This window comes from Cupressus sempervirens, chromosome 9, assembly GCF_028749045.1.
Source record: "Cupressus sempervirens isolate cs-2001-9-10 chromosome 9, ASM2874904v1, whole genome shotgun sequence".
Taxonomy (NCBI): domain Eukaryota; kingdom Viridiplantae; phylum Streptophyta; class Pinopsida; order Cupressales; family Cupressaceae; genus Cupressus; species Cupressus sempervirens.
In genome coordinates this window covers 599,721,772-599,742,696 of record NC_143126.1, presented here as the reverse complement: position 1 = coordinate 599,742,696, position 20,925 = coordinate 599,721,772, and the positions used below count along the sequence as shown (strand labels likewise).

The window sequence follows — 20,925 nt, the reverse complement described above, 5'->3', positions numbered from 1 at the left end:
AGCGTGAGGGTTAAATTTCCAAACTAGTTCCTACTCTCTTCAATCAAGTCTTCCCTGTCGTACTCTTGACGATGTTCCTCTCTATCGTACTCTTGGCGGTGTTTTCCCTCAACTTCTTTGCCTTTCGTAATACCCATTCGGTTTTTGTCTACCAATCCTTCCGTGACAAGTCTCCTCAACCGTATTTTTCATTCCGCCTCTTGTTGTAGTGATAAAGCCCTGTGAATAGCCTCACAATTGTTCATGTATTCTTTTCTGTTTTTATCTTTGTTTAGCAAGTTTGACCTAAATTTTGTCTTTCGTGTATGAAAATGAAAACAACACGATATATAAGAACACCCAATGTAATGCCCCTCCAACCCTAACATGTCCTTGATATATGTGTAGCAAGTAAAGGAATGTTACAGGGTCTTATATGCTTGTTTTGATAAGAGTATGATCTTTCTTGAGCCAGCAGTTCAAATTTATGGTGTGGGTTGGTGGATAAAAGGCACATTTTGATGCTAATGGGTGTGGGGTTTTGGCTGTTTGTAGCAAAGTTTTTTGGAGGTTATATGGGTAGTTGATAAAATCACTAACACCGGTTACTAAATTTGCTTTGTTTTATAATCAATGAAAACATATGAATTAAAGATTAAAAATATATATCAGCTGCTCCCTTCTGCTTCCTTCCTAAGCCAACAAGGTTCATCGATCATAAAATTCGGAAAAAAATTGACATTAAATTTAACTTAAATACATTTGTTTATTTTTTTAATATAAGTAATATATCCACAAAATTGTCAAAATAGTTTTGACATTGCAAAATAATTAAACTAAATAACTCAATATTATTTTTATATAAAATATTATTATTATTAATAACAATTTTATATTAAATATCTTAAAATTCGTATGAAGTTGGGAAAGGGTAAAAATTCACTGAAATTCGAACTTCATGAATGAAATTCAGCATATCTTGTGACTTAGCTCCCTTCAATATTCCCTCTTTGTTTCAAAGTAATATTAATCAAGGAGGTCACTTAATATGTTTGAAGGTGAGCAAAGTTAAAAGTGACCACATAATAGTCTAGGAGCTCTTAAGGCAACCGCGTGATGTTAGGATACCATTTCTTACAGCATCTCTGATTTTCTTTGGTTTTTGTATTTCAACTAATCACAGTTTGTTTCTATAGCATTGAAAATACTCCTGTAATTCATGTCAGTCAACGACACAGAGAAATGCGGTTTCCTTTGTGGAAAAATTTATTAAACTATTTTTTATATCCTAGGTTCTTGCTAAATTTAGCTCGTTCTTCTAGAACCTTAGTTAATGTCATTTAGCCTTATTTCTTAGTTTTCAAATTTTGGTCTATTTTTAGACGTTTTTTTAATTTAGACAGCCTGTTTTTCAGTTAACACTATTATTAGCATCTGTAAAACTCTATTTATTTGTGCATTATTGATGCAATCTAATTCCCATTTTTTAAGTTTCAAGAGTGGGAGTTGGTCTGGGTTTGACTCCCTCGTGGGAGGGCCCAGAATCATGAAGAATTTTTTAAGGCTTTTTATTTTTGTAATCCATGTCCAGAAATTGCGAAGAAATAAAACTAAAATTCAACCTCTGGTGTCAATTTGTAATCTGATGCAGTTTGAAAGCTCGCTATTTTCTGCAGATTTGTTGGCTGTGATGGAGCTCTGTTCTGTTTTTTGTTTTTTTGTAAGAAAAATTATATGTAGGCCTTTACTAATTTTTCATCAGAAGTTATTTGGTGGGTTTTAATAATTTTTTCCTCAAAAATTATCTGATGGATTTTCGTGACTTTCTTCTTCAAAAACAATTTTGTACGGTTTTAATTATTTTTCACAAAAAAAATTCTGTGGGTTTTAATAATATTTTCTAGTAAATATTATTTATGGTTATGCAGCAGTTTTTTGGCGTAAAACCCTAAATCTGAAAATTGGATTTCAAGTTGTGGATTTTCTGGGGTTTAAAATTATTTCCCATTAAAAAAATATTTTTAGGTTTTTTATAATTTTTTCTCCTTTATCTGTAGGGTTCATTATTTTTGCCTAAAAAAATTTGTTGGGGTTTTAATATTTTTCACTATTATTAGCATCTGTAATATTACAGATAAAAATAATTATTATTATGTTTATCAAGGAGCACTTTAAGAGTTATTCCGAAGGAAAAGGGTATAAAAGAATGACCAAACAAGAAGAGACGTGGATTTTGAAAAATATAGACTTTTCAAGTAAATATTACAGCCAAAAAAGATGAAAACCCTTGAAGGAATTTAGAGACTTCAGGTCAAAAACCCTCACTTCTCCCATCAAGTTATTGGATAAAAAGTTGAAAACTCATCATTTGAGTAGATATCCAGGACAAATATTGAAGGAAAATAGCTGCAAATAGGAAGGAGATTCTGACAGAAAATGAAGATGAGTCTATTTTCAGAATTATGTTGATAAAACTGAGACTTGAGTATTATAATGAAATTCATTAATTTTATTGAGTTATGTTTCAACATAGAAATACAATTATCAAGTTTTGGTTAGAAATATTGTTCAAAAGAAAACAGAAAAAAGAAATTTTCTAAAACAGGAAATTAAAAATGGTATTAGAGAGTGGCAATCCTGCCAGCCTGCCAGGTAAAGCAAAAATGATGGATACATTCGAGTCAACCGAGACTTAAAGGTCGAATAAGGGAAGAAAATATGGACCTTCTTCAAGAGTTATTGTACAAAATTGAGGCCCCCAAAATTGTTGACAAATATCATAGTTTGTACAATCATGCAAAATTCTTGCACTTCCTTTGAACTTGGAGGCACTTGGTTACCAATATCCCAACAGAAGAGATCTATATGAATGCATAAGAAAAATGGCCACCAAGGAGGTCAATGAGAAAGATCCAAAAGAATCATTAGTTATAACAAAAGAAAAGTTAGAAACAGAATCACAAGAAATTGCTAAAACCAAAGAAAAGGGGCCAAGGTTGTGTGTAGAAGACATTTCAATAATTGCAAATGATGTCCAAGAAACATCCATCCAACTTTCAGGAATTAAAGTAGTTACTCCATGTAAAAATGATTTGCAGGGTATGGAAATGATTGGACCACGTGATGTTGATAGGCAAGATATTAGTTATGCAGTTCTGAGGAAACATTTGTCAAAAAGATTGACCTCCATGAGGAGGAAATGCAGTTTATCAAGACAAAACCACAATGATACATAACTACATGGAAATTGACCAGGGAAGCATGCAAAATCCCTTGTTCCAAGACGAATAGGCTTGTTGATGGGTTAGTTTGTAGTCATGAAAAGGAGATTTAGTTAAACCTATAGAATTGACCAGCATGGACATTGAAGCACAATGAACGAATTCACCACATTGTTATCCCATAACACTTGAAGTTAAAGTGGATAGTCACCCCAGGGAGATTGATGCTAACTTAAGTGAAGATATAACCTGCAGTGAAGGACACCTAGACTCCTTCCCTCAAATACAAAATCAACTTTGCACAAAAGAGTGGGATCCTGGTATTCACAACACTCCCATAATTCATCATGAAGGAAGATGCAATATTTTCCAATCATTTTGGATGTCAGCAATGACAATCACGAGTCTGCATTCATTGCCAGGATCTTTGGTGAAAATGAAATGAGAAATCTGAAGATCATGACAATAAATGATCTCATTCAATATGGTCAAACCAATCTTTTGTGTTGCTTTTCAAGGAGAAAATAGTATGCTATATATATGAATGAGCAGTATTTCCAAAGTACTAGCATAATGTTTCATAACTTGCACCTAGCACAACCACCTAAGAAAGCATGGTACATAAGAATGGATTAAGCAAGATATAGCTTGTGAAAGCTCTCAGCTGCTACAGGAAATGGCCACAAAACAGTATTTCCAATATTCTTATTATGGTAATCATTGGATGGAACCTTTGTATCGTTTCCCCACAAACTCACGCTCGTACATGTAAGTTCATATAGAATAGAAAAGTAAGCTTATTATACAATAGGAACACATTCCTACTGCCCATCTATGAAAGGACTCCATTGTGGAAGAAAAAAAAAATTACCTTTGGAAAAGGAGAAGAGGAATTCACATACACCACTATTCCAAGACAAATAATACCATCTATAGTGCATAAGTATAACGCTCCTACGTTTTACATTTTTTAATAAGTCAAGTGTAGATAGAAAATCACCTTGGATCTTCCTCAATCTATAGCTGATCTGAAATCCACCAATAAGGTTTCTTAGGTTAATAAAATCAAATGGAAGTTATACTTCACGCTAACCAATTTTAGGAGGCTTAAAAGGGAATTGAATTTCCTCACACAAATAAATATTCATACTGTGGACAACCCAATAGGAAAATCTCCAAGATTGTCCGAATATTGGTGAAAAAGATGGTTCTAAACTTGACACTCACAGTGATCTATTTGAAGAGCAATATTTAATATTGGAAAATACAACAAATGAGATGACTAGAACAAGCACTTACTTTTATGATAGTCACCCCACATTGGAAGGAACAGAATTTTAGGATATTTCTAGAAACTATTTGATTGGGCTAGTTACTAGTTGCAAAAACCTGAAAAGTGATCCCAAAGAATATAAAACCATTCCAAGAAAAGGCCACAGCATTTAAGGTATATATGTCTCATGCAGTAATCCTGATCTTAATATGTGGAAAGCTCATATTCCTACTTTATCTCAAAGAAATATCCATGAAACTATAGGAAGGTTTATTACGATAATAGATAAGTTTGTCTATTATTAGTTAATGGTTATCTATTGTAAATATCTAGTTAGCTTTAGTTTGCTTTCGTTTTTAAGCTTTCTCTGTTAGAAGAGAATGTTTCTATTCTTTATGATCATTTCCTAAGGAAAAATCATTTTATTCTTTTGTATAAGTTGACCTTTTGGTCTCTGTTAATAACAAGCAAGTATTTTACCAATTACTTTCATAATATGCTATCAGAGCCAATACTTCAAATTATTTCAAAAAAATTATAATTTCTTTTTGAAATTATTTGTTAAATTATTTTGAAATAATTTCAAAGTTTTCTTGATTGAACAAAAACCCGGCTAGCGTTTCTGTTCGGATCTTTGGAGAGTCATCAACAACAAATTATCGAATTTGTCTAAAGATTGCATGATCTTGAATTCATGACTGAAAACAAGCTTGCATCCCATCTGATTTTTTGTTTTTTCAAAGCAGTCAACCCTCCAAAAATCGCAATTTTTTAACAAACTCATGTTTTTTACTGCTCTTGTTTTTGCTGGCTGAGGAATTCGGCACTGCTACAAACCGCAATTTTCTCTGCTATCTCGCCTTTTGTGTTGCAGACACCGTTGTTGTGCATAATGGTTTTTGGGGAAAAATGTGTCATTTTTTGCAAACAGGTTTTTGCATTCGATTCTTCAAACTTTCAACTGCTACACCATTTCTTTGGTGTCCATTTAACACTATCCAATCATGTTCATCCATCCTTGAAGAAAACTCAGCATTTTTATCAGCAAATCTCATTATTTCTACAATTTTTTACCATTAATGGCCACTAGCTAGGGTTTTCTTTCAAACCCTAATTTTTGGGCTCGAAAAAAATTGATCAGACTCTTGGTGGTGTTTTCGAGAGCTCAACTAGGTTGTCATCATTTTTCTGGGTGCATCGATATTCGTGCCTTGATTTTTGAGCCAACGGATCCAAAAAACAACACCATATTCCTTCTAGATTTTTCGAGCTCTCTTCTAGGTCACTCTCCAATTTTTTTGGGCCTTCCGTCGTTTTGCCTCGAAGAATGTGCCTTCACAAATTTTCACAATTTTTCATTGAAAAACGTGCCATGACATCTTTGACAAACATTTTGCTCGAGCACAACTGCAAATTCAATGGTTGAAATTATGGCACTTGGAAGCAGCAAATCATAGCAATTTTTGAATATCAAAATACTAATCAACTTGTATTGGGTGTTATGAAGTGTTCGACTTCTCTGGGTCCTATTCAGGATACATGGGATTTGAATAATCGAGAGGCGGTGATGCTTCTCAAATTATCCGTGGTTGATGATCAACTTTCTCAGATTCCATCCAGCAAGATAACTGCCAAGATCTGAACACATCTCAAAGGTCTTCATGAGACTTCTGACAAAAGCAGAGCCTTCTTTCTGAAAAACACTTTGTTTTCTATTGTCATGGATGAGCGCACCTCGCTCCAGGCACACCTGAATCAGATTCAGGAAATCTGTGATCAATTACTTGCCATCAGTCGCAAGATGGAGGAAGAGGATGTTGTAGTTATCACTCTTCGGTGTTTACCATAGTCCTATGACCATTTTATCGAGACTCTCAACATCACATCTTCTGGTGTTGATTTGAAGTTCACTAATCTTTACACCCTACTGCTTCAACAAGATCGATGGAAACAACAGTTCGGTAGCAACTCCAGTTCTACCTCCACAAAGCAAGTCTTTGCTACAAAATCCTTTCAGAAGGATAAAGGCAAGTTTCAGCAGCCATCTCAATAGAAGTGTTCTGCTCCAACATCAAATGGTTCTCGAAAGAAGAACATTCAATGCAACTACCGCCACAAGTTTGCACACATGAAGGTTGAATGTTAGAAACATTTAGTTGCACAGTCTAAGCAATCAGGTTCGCAACCCAAAGCGAACAGTGCAAAGTACACTGAGCAAGCTGAATTTGCCTTTTACGCCTTCATGGCTAAAAGACCTGTAGATCGTGTAAAGTCATCTACCTAGTACATTGATTCAAGTGCCTCTCGTCATTTCAGTCACTACAGATACTGGTTTACTGACTACCAGCATTATTCAGACTTTGTTATTTTTTGTGGCGGAGAAGAGTACACAGTTGTTGACAAAGACAACATTCAAATTCAATCCGTTGGGAGGAATCTCATATTCCTTGATGTGTACTACGTTCCAGGGATGGAACTAAACCTACTCTTAGTCAGTCAGTTGCTGCGACATTCTCCACACTTGGTAGTCACCTTCAGTTCACATTAGTGCACCATCATTGATCAGGGGACTAAGTCTACCATTGCAGTGGGTCTTGAGGATCATGGTCTTGTCAGACTTACTAATTCTGATGATTCTCAAGACTTAGCTATGGCTGCTTGATGGTCTTCTATCAGCACACTTTGGCATCAACGATATGGGCACTTAAATGTGCATTATCTCTCACAGCTTGCTCGAGATGAGCTTGTTCTTAGATTCCAAAAGATTCAGACTCAACAGCTTGGAGTTTGTGATGCATGCCAGGCTGGGAAGCAACATCACACACCTTTCACCAGTGGCGATTCATGGCGAGCTTCTCAGGTACTTCAGCTTGTACATGCCGATATTTGCGGCCCTATGGCCACTCCTATTCTTGGGTCTAGGTATTTTCTGTTGTTTGTTGATGATTGCAGTAGAAAAATGTGGGTGTATTTCCTTAAAAAGAAATCAGATGCACTTCCTGTATTTCAAAAGTTTAAACCTTTAGTTGAAAAAGAGTCTGGGAAATCTATTATTACAATTAGATTGGACAATGGGAGAAATTTTGTTCTAATATTTTCTCCAGCTTCTTGGATACACATGGCATCAAACGCCAGTTAACCACACCCCACACGCCACAATAGAACAGTGTAGTTGAACATAGGAACAGGACAATCACCGAGATGACTCGATCCATGCTCAAACACAAACATGTTTTGAAGAAGTTTTGGGCAGAAGCAGTTAATACTACAATTTATCTGTTGAATCGGTCACCCACAAGGGCAGTCAAAGGTAAAACTCCGAAAGAGGTTTGGTCAGGTCATAAGCCTAGAATCAATCACCTAAAAGTTTTTGGCTCCCTTACTTTTGTTTGGATCCCTAATGCGTCACGCACCAAGTTGGCTGCCAAGAGTCAGAAACTCATGCTTGTTGTATACAGTAGTCTTCACAAAGCCTACCGCCTAATCGATGTTGAGACATCTCGTCTCATCTACAGTCGAGATGTAGTCTTTGATGAGCAGCGAGGACCATTCATGCCTATTTCTCCTGTTCCTAATCCAACAGACCAGCCTCTGATGGCTCGTGATTTGGGAGTTCAACTTGCATTAGGTCCACCTGATGGGAGGGCTCCAGTAGCTCCTACAGTTCCAGTTATACTAGTAATACCTGTACAGACACCTCCAGCTTCTCCTACAAGATCACCTCGTTTTGTAGATGCTTCACCTAAGTTTGACCCAAATTCCTTTGATGACGAACCTGTTGATCAAGCATCTCCTGATACTCATGTTGGTCATTCCCCTATCCAGCCTAAGTGGTGGGCTAAGACACTTGCTGATCTTTATGATGATGAGCTCATTGATGGGAGAACTACTCAGAAAAAGAGCAAAACTACAGATTCTGTTAACTTTGCTCTCATGGCCAACATTCACAGTGTGTTTGAACCTCAAACATATTCCGAAGCTAAAGGAATTCCAGAGTGGGAACAGGCTATGACATCTGAACACTAGAGCCTGTTGAAGAACAACACCTGAGTCCTTTCTGATCTTTCACCAGGGAAGAAAACCATTGGCTGCAAATGGGTCTACAAAATCAAATACAAATCGAATGGTACTTTGGATAAGTACAAAGCTCGTTTAGTGGCGAAGGGCTTTTCTCAGCGTCAAGGCATTGATTATGAGGAGACCTTTTTTCCTACTACAAAGACGAGCACCATCAAATTACTCCTAGCCATGGCAACACAGTTTGGCTAGAAGGTCCATCAGATGGACGTCAAGAATGCTTTCGTGAATGGTGAGCTCCATAAAGAGGTCTACATGACGCAACCTCCTGGTTTCAAGGTTGTTGGTAAAGACCATCAGGTTCTCAGATTGTTAAAAGCCCTCTATGGCTTGAAGCAAGCCCCTCAGGCATGGTACATAAAAATTGACAAGTACCTTAGTGATCAAGGCTTCAAGAGGAGTTCTTCAGACTCAAATCTGTACATCAAGACTACTGACAATGACATCATCATTCTGGTTATTTATGTGGATGATTTGATCATCACTAGCAGTTCGGCATCTTTGATTCAGGGAATCAAACAAAATTTATGCCAATCTTTTGATATGACTAACTTTGGGCTCATGCACTATTGCCTAGGTGTTGATGTTTGGCAACAGTCTTTCGGTATATTCATCTCTCAATCCAAATATGTCAGGGCCTTGTTGGACAAATTTTGTATGCACGATTGCAAGCCTTCATCTACAACTATGGAGAAAGGTCTCAAGTTATCCGCAAAGTCTAATTCTCCTTCAGTTGATGATACTACATACAGGCAACTAGTAGGCAGCCTCATCTACCTCTCTACTACTAGGCTTGATATCAATTTTGCAGTCAGCTATATTTCACGCTTTATGACAACTCCTAAGGTTGATCGTTGATGGCAGCAAAGCGTATGCTTCGTTATGTGAAGGGCACTTCCGATTATGGACTTCTATACTCTCAAAGTTCTAATCTTAAACTCAATGGTTTCACAAATTTAGATTGGGCAGGCTCTGTTGATGATAAAAAGTCAACTTTTGGATGTGTTCAATTTGGGATCCAGTGCAGTCACATGGACCAGTAAGAAGCAGCAAGCAGTTTCTCTCTCCTCTACAGAGGCCAAATATAGAGGGACTGTTAAGGCAGGATGTGAAGTTGTTTGACTTCATCGGATGCTTGGAGATATGCAAATGTCACCAGCAAGACCGATTACTCTGTTTGTTAAAAACAAAGGCATTATCAAGCTAGCACAAAATCCAGTCTTCCATGAACAAAGCAAGCATGTGGATGTTCACTGACATTACATACAACTAGTTGAAGACGGGACTATAGCTTTGCAGTATGTTCCTACCATAGATCAGACTACAAACATTCTCACCAAGCCTCTTGGTCTCGATAAGTTTGTCAAATTCAGAAGACAGCTTGGTGTTCTAAATAGATTAACCATTAAGGGAGGGTATTACAATAATAGATTAGTTTGTCTATTATTAGTTAATGGTTATCTATTGCAAATATCTAGTTAGCTTTAGTTTGCTTTCATTTTTTAGCTTTCTCTGTTAGAATAGAATGTCTCTATTCTTTAGGATCGTTTCCTAAGGAAACATCATTTTATTCTTTTGTATAAATTGACCTTTCAGCCTCTGTTCATAACAAGCAATTATTTTACCAATTACTTCCATAATAAAGTTAAGACGCCCAAGCAAATCATTGTATGTGTAGTTGATGCCACAGGGAAATTGATTTTTGGAGTGAGGCTACCTTGGGTTTCAAACTATGCTATTGGAAGATGTCTTTTTGTGTCTTCTCTCAGAGAATGAGAGAAATCTTTAGTTACAGACATTGTCAATTTCCAACTCTTGTTTCTGTTGTTACAAGTTATTGGAATATACAAGTACATGAACGAGAAGTATAGTAGAGGATGGTACCAATCTTAGGACATTGAAGAACTATATTGGCAGTCTGGTTGAGGCAAGAATAATAACAAGTGTTCTTAAGGGACATAATTGCAGCACAAAGTCAGACTTGACCAATATAATAAGAGAAGAATCACTGGGTGTAGAGTTTTCAATTATAGTTATATCCACATGTTGCAGCAGGCACTAATAACATCACAAGGATGACCACTGTGCAGGCATTACCAATCTACAAGATTGATTTGGATCCTGACAACTACAGAAGCATCCTACTTGTGATTGCTTGAGAACAAGCAATCTTGGGTTGGGTGGATTGTAATGTCCCTCTACACTGTTGGTGTTCATGCCAAGTTAGTGTTTACTGTGTTTGAGGCCTCACTGAGCTAGTGTGCTGACAAGCTTTGTACCCCTACTATGCTACTGTACTCATGGGTCTGGACTATTCGCAATGTTGTTGCGTTCATGTCAATTATCAGATCCCCCATTTGTAGCCTCGCTTATTTATACACATTATAGACATTATTAAATATAAATGATAAGATAACATTTCTAGCATTTAGCATACATATAAGCTTTCACATTTCTTAAGCTAAATTACTGGGTTCTCTGAATCAGGGTCACATTCTTGTTCACATACCCATTTGGTTGGGGCTTGAGATGTTGAAAATGGACATCATCAAACACAGTCCACAAAGGATAGAAGCAAAGGACAACATGATAAGATATGAAACTCAAAGTAGTCAAGCCCTCCAGCTTGTTGAAATATAAGCACGCAATCCTAATCAACAAGAATGACTCTGATCATAAGATTCTTATAAGTTATTTGAAAAGTGTTGTTGGTAGGGATGTAGTCTTGATTGTGTGTTATGTGTGTTCCAGCAGGTATGGCAGACACAACTGCAATCAATCCTATACCTGTGTTCAGTTCTTTTGCTCTTTTGACCACAATCTTTGTGCTTCTAAACATCTGTTGTAGATAACATGGGAGACATCAACAAAAGAGTATTGTTTCAGCAAGTACAGTCTTATAAAAAGAAAGCCATAACAGGTTTACATTCTCTTCAAAAAGGGTATCAGATCCCATGTATTGTTCTTCTTTAATGTAGCCATGTCTTTGTTCATGATAGGTAACAGGATTTTGGAATCTTTTGACAGTTTTCTAGAAGTGTTGCATGGTGGTTCATAAAAGGTTGCCAACTCTTTACAATATTATTGTCAACTTAAAATTTGTCCTTCTCTGTCACTCATCGTCCATTTTTTATTGAATTGTAACCAAGTTTAGAGGAAGGAAGAGATCAATTTATAGAATTTTTTTTTCGAATGAGAAGATGAATGGTTTTAATTTGATTATTATAGTCAAATTTGGTAGAGGAACATGCAAATGATTAATTACTTGACTAAAACGAAACATGATTCGTTTCATAAACAAATAATAAGATGTAATACCCCTTTTAAACCAACACATATTTTCCATCCTCTATTTATTCCCAGTCTTCCATCACCTCTATTTTGTTAAAACTAATCAAGAGTATGATAGTTAAAATTAAAATAAATATTTTTGGGAGGGTCTACTGTCTACAGACCTCCCCCATGCCCTTGACAATTGACAATTGACAGTCGCATAGATTGCTAGTCACATGGACAAGCAGTCCAATGAGAAACCCATATATGTAGGCTGAAAAAGGCACTGCATGGATTTAAGCATGCACCTCATGCACTCCTGGTCTCGTTTATAAATATCATGTTTTTTTACAAATTGCAGCTTTACTGAATTTGTACCCAGTTTTTTTGCAGTCTGAGTTGAAATCCATCCTGTGAAGTCAGCACCAAGTCCAACTCTTGTAACAACAGAAGAAACATGATGGTAGATGAGCAACATAAAATATATCACAGTCTTTTGAAAGATTGTGAGCATATATGACAGCAATTGCTACTTGCTCATCTTTATAATTAGTCAATGTCAATATCAAGTCAAGTTCACAAAATGTTTGAAATTTTTGAAGCTCAAGTAGAGGAACAAGAGCCTTTCAATCCAAGTAATTCAAAGCAATATTTAAGGTGTGAATTGCTTCTGAGAATAAAACAAGAGGAAACACATTAGTATGTCTAGTTCTACTTTTAACAAGGATATGGCAAGCGGTGAAGACAAACTATTTGTTCATGATGTAGTGAAAAGATCTTCCTCGACAATCAGGTAAAAACTAAAAAGTTTGACTTACATGTCATCATTAAGCCAGATACAGTTTGAAGTTGAATTTATTGGATGGATGACAGCTTACTGGACCATGAATTATAATCCCTGTAGCACAGCTTTTAAAGTTGAATTTGATGGATGAAGTGTAAATCATTGAACTGCCAGTCTCTATTTTTTATTAGATATTGTATAATACTTTTGGCTGTGAATAGGCAAAGTTCCTATGGATAACCAATTTTGAACTGTCAAAAAATACTGCAAACTATCTCAACAAAAAAAGTGCCATTGGGAAGCCAAATTTCAAACAGTGGATTTTACATGGCAAGATTATACTCAAACAGAATTGCAGTTGAATTGGAGTGAAATGTCAATGGCAGCAATGATGGCACAACAACTGACATGCCCATCACCAATAACAGAGAATAAGAACAGTTGAAAACAACAGGGAGGCTGCCGCTGTACGCTTTCTACTAGAATTGGTTAATACTTTTGGCTGTGAATAGGCAAAGTTCCTATGGATAACCAATTTTGAACTGTCAAAAAATACTGCAAACTATCTCAACAAAAAAAGTGCCATTGGGAAGCCAAATTTCAAACAGTGGATTTTACATGGCAAGATTATACTCAATCAGAATTGCAGTTGAATTGGAGTGAAATGTCAATGGCAGCAATGATGGCACAACAACTGACATGCCCATCACCAATAACAGAGAATAAGAACAGTTGAAAACAACAGGGAGGCTGCCGCTGTACGCTTTCTACTAGAATTGGTTAAATATATCTACAGGGATAAGTGTGAGTGATGTCTAGATAAATCCCGGCACATGTGAACTAGCAAAGAAAATACAACTCAGCAGGTCTATTATAAAGGCAGTCACAAAATCTCCATTCAACTGCAATGGCATATATGTGGAATAACTACAAATGTAGGATGATGAGAAATGATTCCAACTTCTGAGTGAATGCAGTAGAACCCAATGGATTCAAATTGATGTAGGACCATCCTGGGTGTAAGAGCAATCTTGCATCACCCAAAAATATTTCTATTTCCAGTTTTTTGTGTTTTTAATAAGGGTTATTTCTATGCAAAGTTGTTATTTGTAGGAGCTTGCTAATTTAGTAAGTTGGTATTATCTGCTCAGATTGTTCTAATCTCATATGTGGACATTCATCTTTGACATATCAGCCTGTCAAATGAGTTTTATTGTAATATCATATGTATTGGTGCAGTTATTGCAGATTTTCAGTATGAATTTTGGCTATCCAAACTTCAGGTCCAGCAATTAAGGCCTAAATGGCTCCAAAACAAGGTGAAATCTCAATTGATGGATGCATGCACAATTAATGTTTATCAACCATTGTAGATCGCTAACCAAGGATTCCGGAATGGGGTTATAATAGCCCATTGGGTGAACGATTTGCTAGTTATGGTCTCCAAAAGTGGACCCATCCAAAAATGTAATTTGTAAATTGTCTTGAGTTGATCTTATGTAATAAAGTGTAATGAAATGATATAATATGAGGTTGGTCGGTCTCAAGGGTTAGGGCTTAGTGTCTAGAACCTTCTCGGGTGGTAAAAAATGCCTATATAAGGAAGGCCCATAGGTCGTCCAGGGCAGTTCTGGGTGACAATTGCAACTCTGTCTTGCAGACTGCTGTAAGGAAGGCGCTCATGTGGGTTTGCATATTGTAATTCTATAATTCTACATTTGTGGCGATAATAAGAAGCTCATATTTTGTTCTCTCAATTTGTGTTGTTCTCTGTTTCTGTTGTTTTTCATGGTATTAAGGGGAGCACCCTTCATCACAAATAGGCAAAAATTTTGCCTTTAGATCCACTCACAGATCAAATGAATGTGCAGAGTTGAGGATGCCAATGATACTGTCAACCGATTCTTCTTTGCTGAGGGTATTCGACTTCATTTTTGCTTGTTCTCCTTATTACAATGAGGAATTCAACAGAGATACAAAGCAAGTTCATCTGATGTGTGCCTTCCAGCAAAACTGAATTGTGAATCGCCATCCTCAAAAAAACAAATTCAGAAAATGAAAATGAACATCACATGGGCAATAGATGTGAACTCTATCATTATGGATGGGTGCACAAATATTAACCAAGGTTTACTCATCAATGTCATCATAACATGTCAATAAAAAAGTCATTTCCTTAGGGATGTTAACAATTCTGGAAAGCTTATTTCCTTAGGGATGTTAGTTTAATTGTTCTTAGTATTTTACTGGGTAGCTTCGTACATAAGGATCTGTGGTTTTGTGAAGCTTTAGTTAGTTTTTTGTTTGCTGCTGGTAATGCGCTGGTTACCAGCTTTTTGTTTGTAAGGGCCGACCCCCTTGTTTTTGGTCGCTTTTTATATCAAAAACAATTCTAGAAAGCACAGAGGACATTGAATTTCAGTTCCAAATTTTGAAGGATGCAATGCAAGGAGGTTGGCTGTACCAATGTAGTGCAAATGATGATAAATGCGACATATAGTGTAGGTCATCAACAAAGGCCATTCAGGATACTTATAGCTAAATCCAATGGACACTGTGTTATATACTATTATACATTCAATGAAAAATATATTTTAAGACAAAGAATATTGAGAGCTTGAAAGAGAGATGCAGATATTCACATGCAACCATAGATGGAAAACTCGCCGAGTACTCGGCAAGTTTTAAAAACTCGCCGAGTTTCCTAGCTCGGCGAGTTTTTCACCAGTTAACTCGCCAATTTAAAAAATCGGCAGTCTCATAAAAACTCACCGAGTATTCAGCAAGTAATCGGCAAAAACTCAACGAGTTTTTATTAAAAACTCGCGATTTACTGGTGAAATTTTTGCCCGCGGCCTGTGACGGATTAAAGCGGTAGTGAGTGTGTTTTTTCTCATTCTTTCTTGTATTTGCATTGTTTAGAGCCTTGAGGAGTGAAGAGAAGAAGGTTTGGAGGCATTTTTGGCTGATTGCAAGTGATTCAAGGCGGATTTGAGTGGATTGTAGAGGATTCTAATCGATTTTAGAAGACAAATTTCTTTCTAGGTATGTTCATCTTATCATAGTTTGAAAACTTTTTATAGTTTTATAACAAATGTTCTTTTGTTTTTGTTGTTGTTTGTAAATGTTTTCAAATCATTTAAAATCATTTTGAACCATTTGAAACCCTAGCTTCTAAAGATATGGTTGAAGTTTGTTGTTTGCTAAGGATATGGTTGAAGTTTGAAGTTTGAATCATTTGAAACCCTAGCTTCTAAGTTCTAACTTTGTTTATTCATTTTTCTATATATTTATGTGTAGGGTAGCAGTCAACCATTAAAAAAATGACAAACCCGCAAGAAGAGTGGCCACAAACACCATGCCCATTTGGATATATAGGCACTCGGCCTAAAAATGCAAGAGATAAGGCATGGCAGTATGCCTATGAAGCTCCAAATGATATTGGGAAGGTGATATGCATTCCTTGTGAGAGAATTATTTCTGGAGGCATAAACTGCCTCAAATACCACCTTGCAAGCATAAAGAAACATGACTCAAATCCTTGTCTCAAGGTAACTCATGAAGAAAAAAAATTCATCAATGCCCTACTTGCAGCTGCTGAAGAGAAAAAATTGAATAGGGAGAGGGCAAAATTAGCTATGAGGGCAGCCATAGCTGAATCTGAAGGAGCTCCTTTTGATATGCAAGAGGAAGAAGAAACACTTGAGAACATATCAGGATCTCTTTGTGGCCCATGGATCCGCAAACAAAATTTCTCTTTTACCGGTTCCACTTCTTCTACATCTCCTACTTCTTCATCATCACCATCCAGATCCCCATCAGGGATAGGTGGTTATTTTGTGCCCAAGAACACACCTGGAGCATAGCCATCATTAGAGGGCACTGCATGGTTTAAGGAGGTGCATGAGCAAACTGATATTGCAGCAGCTGATTTTTGGTTTTTCAACAATATCTCAATGAATGCCGCTGATAGTCCCTATTGGGTCAATATGGTGAATGCAATGACAATATCAGGCAAAGGGTACAAGCCGCCTAATCGCAATGATATGAGTGGAAGTTTAGTATTTTACTATTTAGTAATTGTAAATAATTGTGATTCACTTTAGTTCATTGTTATATTTTAAATCTTAATTGTTATAACTTATTTCCTAATTTTTTACTAACACTTACACTTTATTTAATATTACACCTAAATTTTGTAGGTTGCTTGACAAAGCGGTTGGTAGGGCAACATTGTTGATAGAAGACCAAACGAAAGAGTGGAAGAAGTATGGCTGCACCATTTTATCTGATGGGTGGACAGATGGAAGAAGTAGAACCATTATTAACTTCTTGATTGCTTGCAAAGATGATGTGGTGTTTTGGAAATCTGTCGATGCCTCCAACAAAGTGAAAAATGCAGCCACATTGGCTTTAATGTTAGAGAATGTTGTCATGGAGGTGGGAATAGAGAATGTGGTGCAAATAATCACAGATAATGCAGCAACATATGTGGCAGCAGGTAGATTTAATTTTTTATATTTGAATCAATATGAATCATGAATGTAATGCTATGGTATTATTCAATTTAGATTTGATGTAATTTGTAAATACTAAATATGGAAAGTTTGTTATTGATTATTGATTTTTTGCTAATCTTTTAGGTAGAATCCTCCAAGAGAGGCATCCCACACTTTTTTGGTCACCTTGTGCAGCACATGTCCTTGACCTTCTTTTGGAGGACATAGGAAAACTTGGTTGGGTGAGTCCAATTGTGGAAGATGCTAGGCGAGTCACGAAATATATCTATAATCACCCATGGGTTCTCAATTTGATGAGAAAAGCCACTAAAGGCAAAGATTTGATGAGACCTGCTATGGCAAGGTTTGCAACGGTCTTCTTGACGTTGCAAAGTATTCTTGACCACATATTGGCTTCACCATATATTGTGTGTGCTGATTGGGTTGCTTCACCTTACTCAAAGAAGCCCGAAGGAGAGGCTGTGGCACGAATAGTCTTTGATGATAGTTTTTTTGCAAAGGCTAAGGAGATTGTGGAGGTAACTTCATTATATTTTTAGTTTATTCAAGTTTCATTATCGATTCATAACTTACTATGTTATTAACTAATTTGTATTTTTCAAATTTCAAATGTAGATGTCTCTGCCCCTGGTTCTAGTCTTGCGCACATGTGATGGGCAGCAATCCCCAATGGGAGGTCTTTATGAGGCCATGGATAGGGCGAAAGAGGCTATTAGAAGTTACTATCACGGGGACAGTCTCAAATTTGACCCCATTTGGGAAATAATTGATAGGAGGTGGAACAATATGCTCCACCAACCTATTCATGCAGCAGGCTACTTCCTCAATCCCAAATTTAGGTACTATGATAATTGATTGTCTTTGAAGTTGGGATTTTAATAAGTCTTTATTTTACTTTACTTTTTAAGGTTGTGTAGTAAGACTTGATATCATTTTCTATTTGTTTTAGGGCTGATGATTCCTACTCAGATCCTAATGGAGAGGTCATGGAAGGTCTCTCTAAATGCATTGAGAGAATGATATCAAGTGAAGAGGAGAGAGACCTTATTGTGACCGAACAACAAATCTATGTGGAATCAAGGGGTCCTTTGTTCTCTTCTATGCTTGCAAAGAGAGCAAGATCTACTCAAGCACCAGGTAAAGCGTCAAACTTTAAAACTTTTGCTAATTGATAAGTTGTGCTTCTGATTTTTTTTTTATTGCTTTATAACTTTTTTAATTTTGTTTTGCAGATGCTTGGTGGGCAAGTTGGGGTGGCAATACCCCCAATTTAAGGAAATTTGCTTTCAGAGTCCTATCCCAACCTTGTAGCTCATCCCATTGTGAGCGCAATTGGAGCTTATTTGAGTCCATCCATACAAAGAAAAGAAACAGAATGACTCAAAAATGGCTTAGTGACCTTGTTTATGTGCACTATAATCTTAAGTTGCGCATAAAAAAGGCACAGCTCTTAGAACTACCTGGTCCACTTGATCTAGATGAGATAGATCCTTATTCTGATTGGACAACACAGGAGCCAAGTCCATTGTTTACACCAGATGAGATTGCTGATTTGGAGAGGCAGGCCATGGAGGGGGAGGCTAACACTGATTTTCAGTTCACTAAGGATGACATTGAGGATGAGGACGAGGATGATGATGATTCAGGCGAGGATCAGGCATTACCATTAGGAGGAGATGCATCCTCTTTTAGGACGCCGAGCCAGTCAGTAGGGACGTCAAGCAAGGGGGCACAGCCACAGAGTTCACAATCACGCAGCTCACGCCCTATCCCAGTGCGGGGCACTTCTTCTAGGACTAGACCCCCTCGCTTTCCTGCTAATGCAAGTGGAAAGAGGAAGATGTGATTGACATTGTATTGATGTATTTAGACTTTTAGTATTTACTTCTAGTTTGACAGATTGAAACTATTTAGTAATTTACTATTTTGCTTCCTACCATGAGCATTCTGCATGAGAATGCAATTTTGTACGCATTATGCATTTATATATATCTAAACTTTGTTTCTTTCTTTTGTATTGTCTTCAATTAACTTATTAGATGCATCTTCTCATTAAATTTTGCAAAATAAATGTATTTTTAATTAAATTTCAGCGGTTTTTTAGGTTCCCGAGTTTTTCCCGAGTTTTTTTTTTAAATCGCCGAGTTTTTCCCGATTAAACTTTTGAGGGGCTTGGCGAGTTTTTGCATTTGGCGAGTTTTCCAACTATGCATGCAACCACCATACCTGATTGGCACTTTTTCAGTCCTTTTCAAAAAAAGAATTGCTCAAAGCCTCAAACTAGCTAGACCCACATTTACATCTTATTTCATATTGTTGGAGTCAATGCTTAAAATTTCAGAATATAATGTCCCTTTCTGACCACCAACACTAAGCATTTATGGCTGACATGGAATGTGTGTTGAAAGGGACCACTGACAGCAACTGAAAGCAGTCAGTCAGGCAGTTAGAGCGAATGCAGCTCAGTCAACTAGTGTTTAGATACTAAATAAGGGGGTTTCTGCAGGCACGGTAAGAGCTATGCAGTTAACTCACTGAAATATTGGGAATAATATATCAGTTAAACAAACAAAAGCTGTGGACAGGGCATTACAGGTAGATGTAGGAAACTTTTTGAAATTTAAATCTTCTTTTGCAAAGCAATGCAGCTACAGAAAATTATTTGTGTGGGCAGTTAGAGTAAATGTAGCTCAGTCGACTAGGGTTTAGATGCTAAATAAGGGGGTTGCTGCAGGCAAAGTAAGAGCTATGCAGTTAACTCCCTAAAATATTGGGAATTATCAATTAGTTGAAAAGACAAAGACTATGAGCAGGGCATTACAGGTAGATGTGGAATATACAGGATCAACTTTTTGAAATTAAAATCTTTTTTTGCAAAGCAATGTAGCTACAGGAAATTCATTGCGCCTAGTAGAAAAACCCACAGGTACAATAAGCAGTCTGGGAACAAAATACTCCAGTCCACTGGTACAGTCAGCAGTCTGCAAACAAGACACTCCAGTGTGATGGTACGGTCAGCAATCTGGGAATGGAAACCTCCAGCAGTCATCAACAAGATATGGGAAGGAAATTATAGATGCTGTTTAAATTTGATGTATATCAAGAAGAGTAAATCTACACTGATGGCTATAATCATCAGGTGATGGCCATAATCATCGGGTGGCTGCAAATCTGGATCTTCTTGCTTAGCATTCTGCTTCACTTCAGAATCATTTTTTGTATGCTAAATGTCCAGTGAGCCAAACTTCATTTTGTACACTAAATGTCCAGTGAGTAATGTTAAATGCTTAAATTACCGGATTCCTCTAAATGAGCCCGGAATCTGATTCCGGCACTGTTCTGATTCTGATTCTTCATGGATTCTGCCCAGATCTGGCAGGGTCCCTTATGGGCACTCAAGGCTGTGGGCACCAAAAAAGGGGCCCCACATGTATGATTCTATGATGCATATATAAATTTAAAATTTTAATATATCAATAGGTAAAATATAATATATTAGTATATACTTGAAAATATCTATATACATATATATATACACACACCTGTGGTACTGGAACCCCCCCAAAAAACAACTGCCAAATACAAACCTGAACCCGAACCTGAGTCTGTATCAGAACCAGGGTCGGCTACTTAGCAATAAATGCTTTTCTGTTTCTATGGACAGTCATAAGTTCTGAAAATTATAAATATATCTTCAGTCATTAAATTTTAACTGCATTAGTTCCTGCATGTTTAAGGAATAAAAGTTCATGGAAGCCTTCGCAATCAATAATAATGATACACACGGACACCAGATGG

General features: G+C 36.8%; 2 protein-coding genes across 2 annotated transcripts in view; one reads left to right on the top strand and one right to left on the bottom strand.

Moving 5' to 3' along the window:
* Positions 1–20,925, bottom strand: part of LOC149540109 (protein translocase subunit) — a 62,822-nt gene that overhangs the window by 33,281 nt on the left and 8,616 nt on the right. The window lies entirely within an intron of this gene.
* On the top strand, positions 8,026–19,836 carry LOC149540110 (uncharacterized). The gene is made up of 5 exons (XM_089800284.1): positions 8,026–8,306; positions 17,501–17,645; positions 17,743–17,966; positions 18,077–18,264; positions 19,688–19,836. Exons 1-5 carry the CDS (start codon positions 8,026–8,028, stop codon positions 19,834–19,836), a joined length of 987 nt encoding a protein of 328 aa, XP_089656410.1.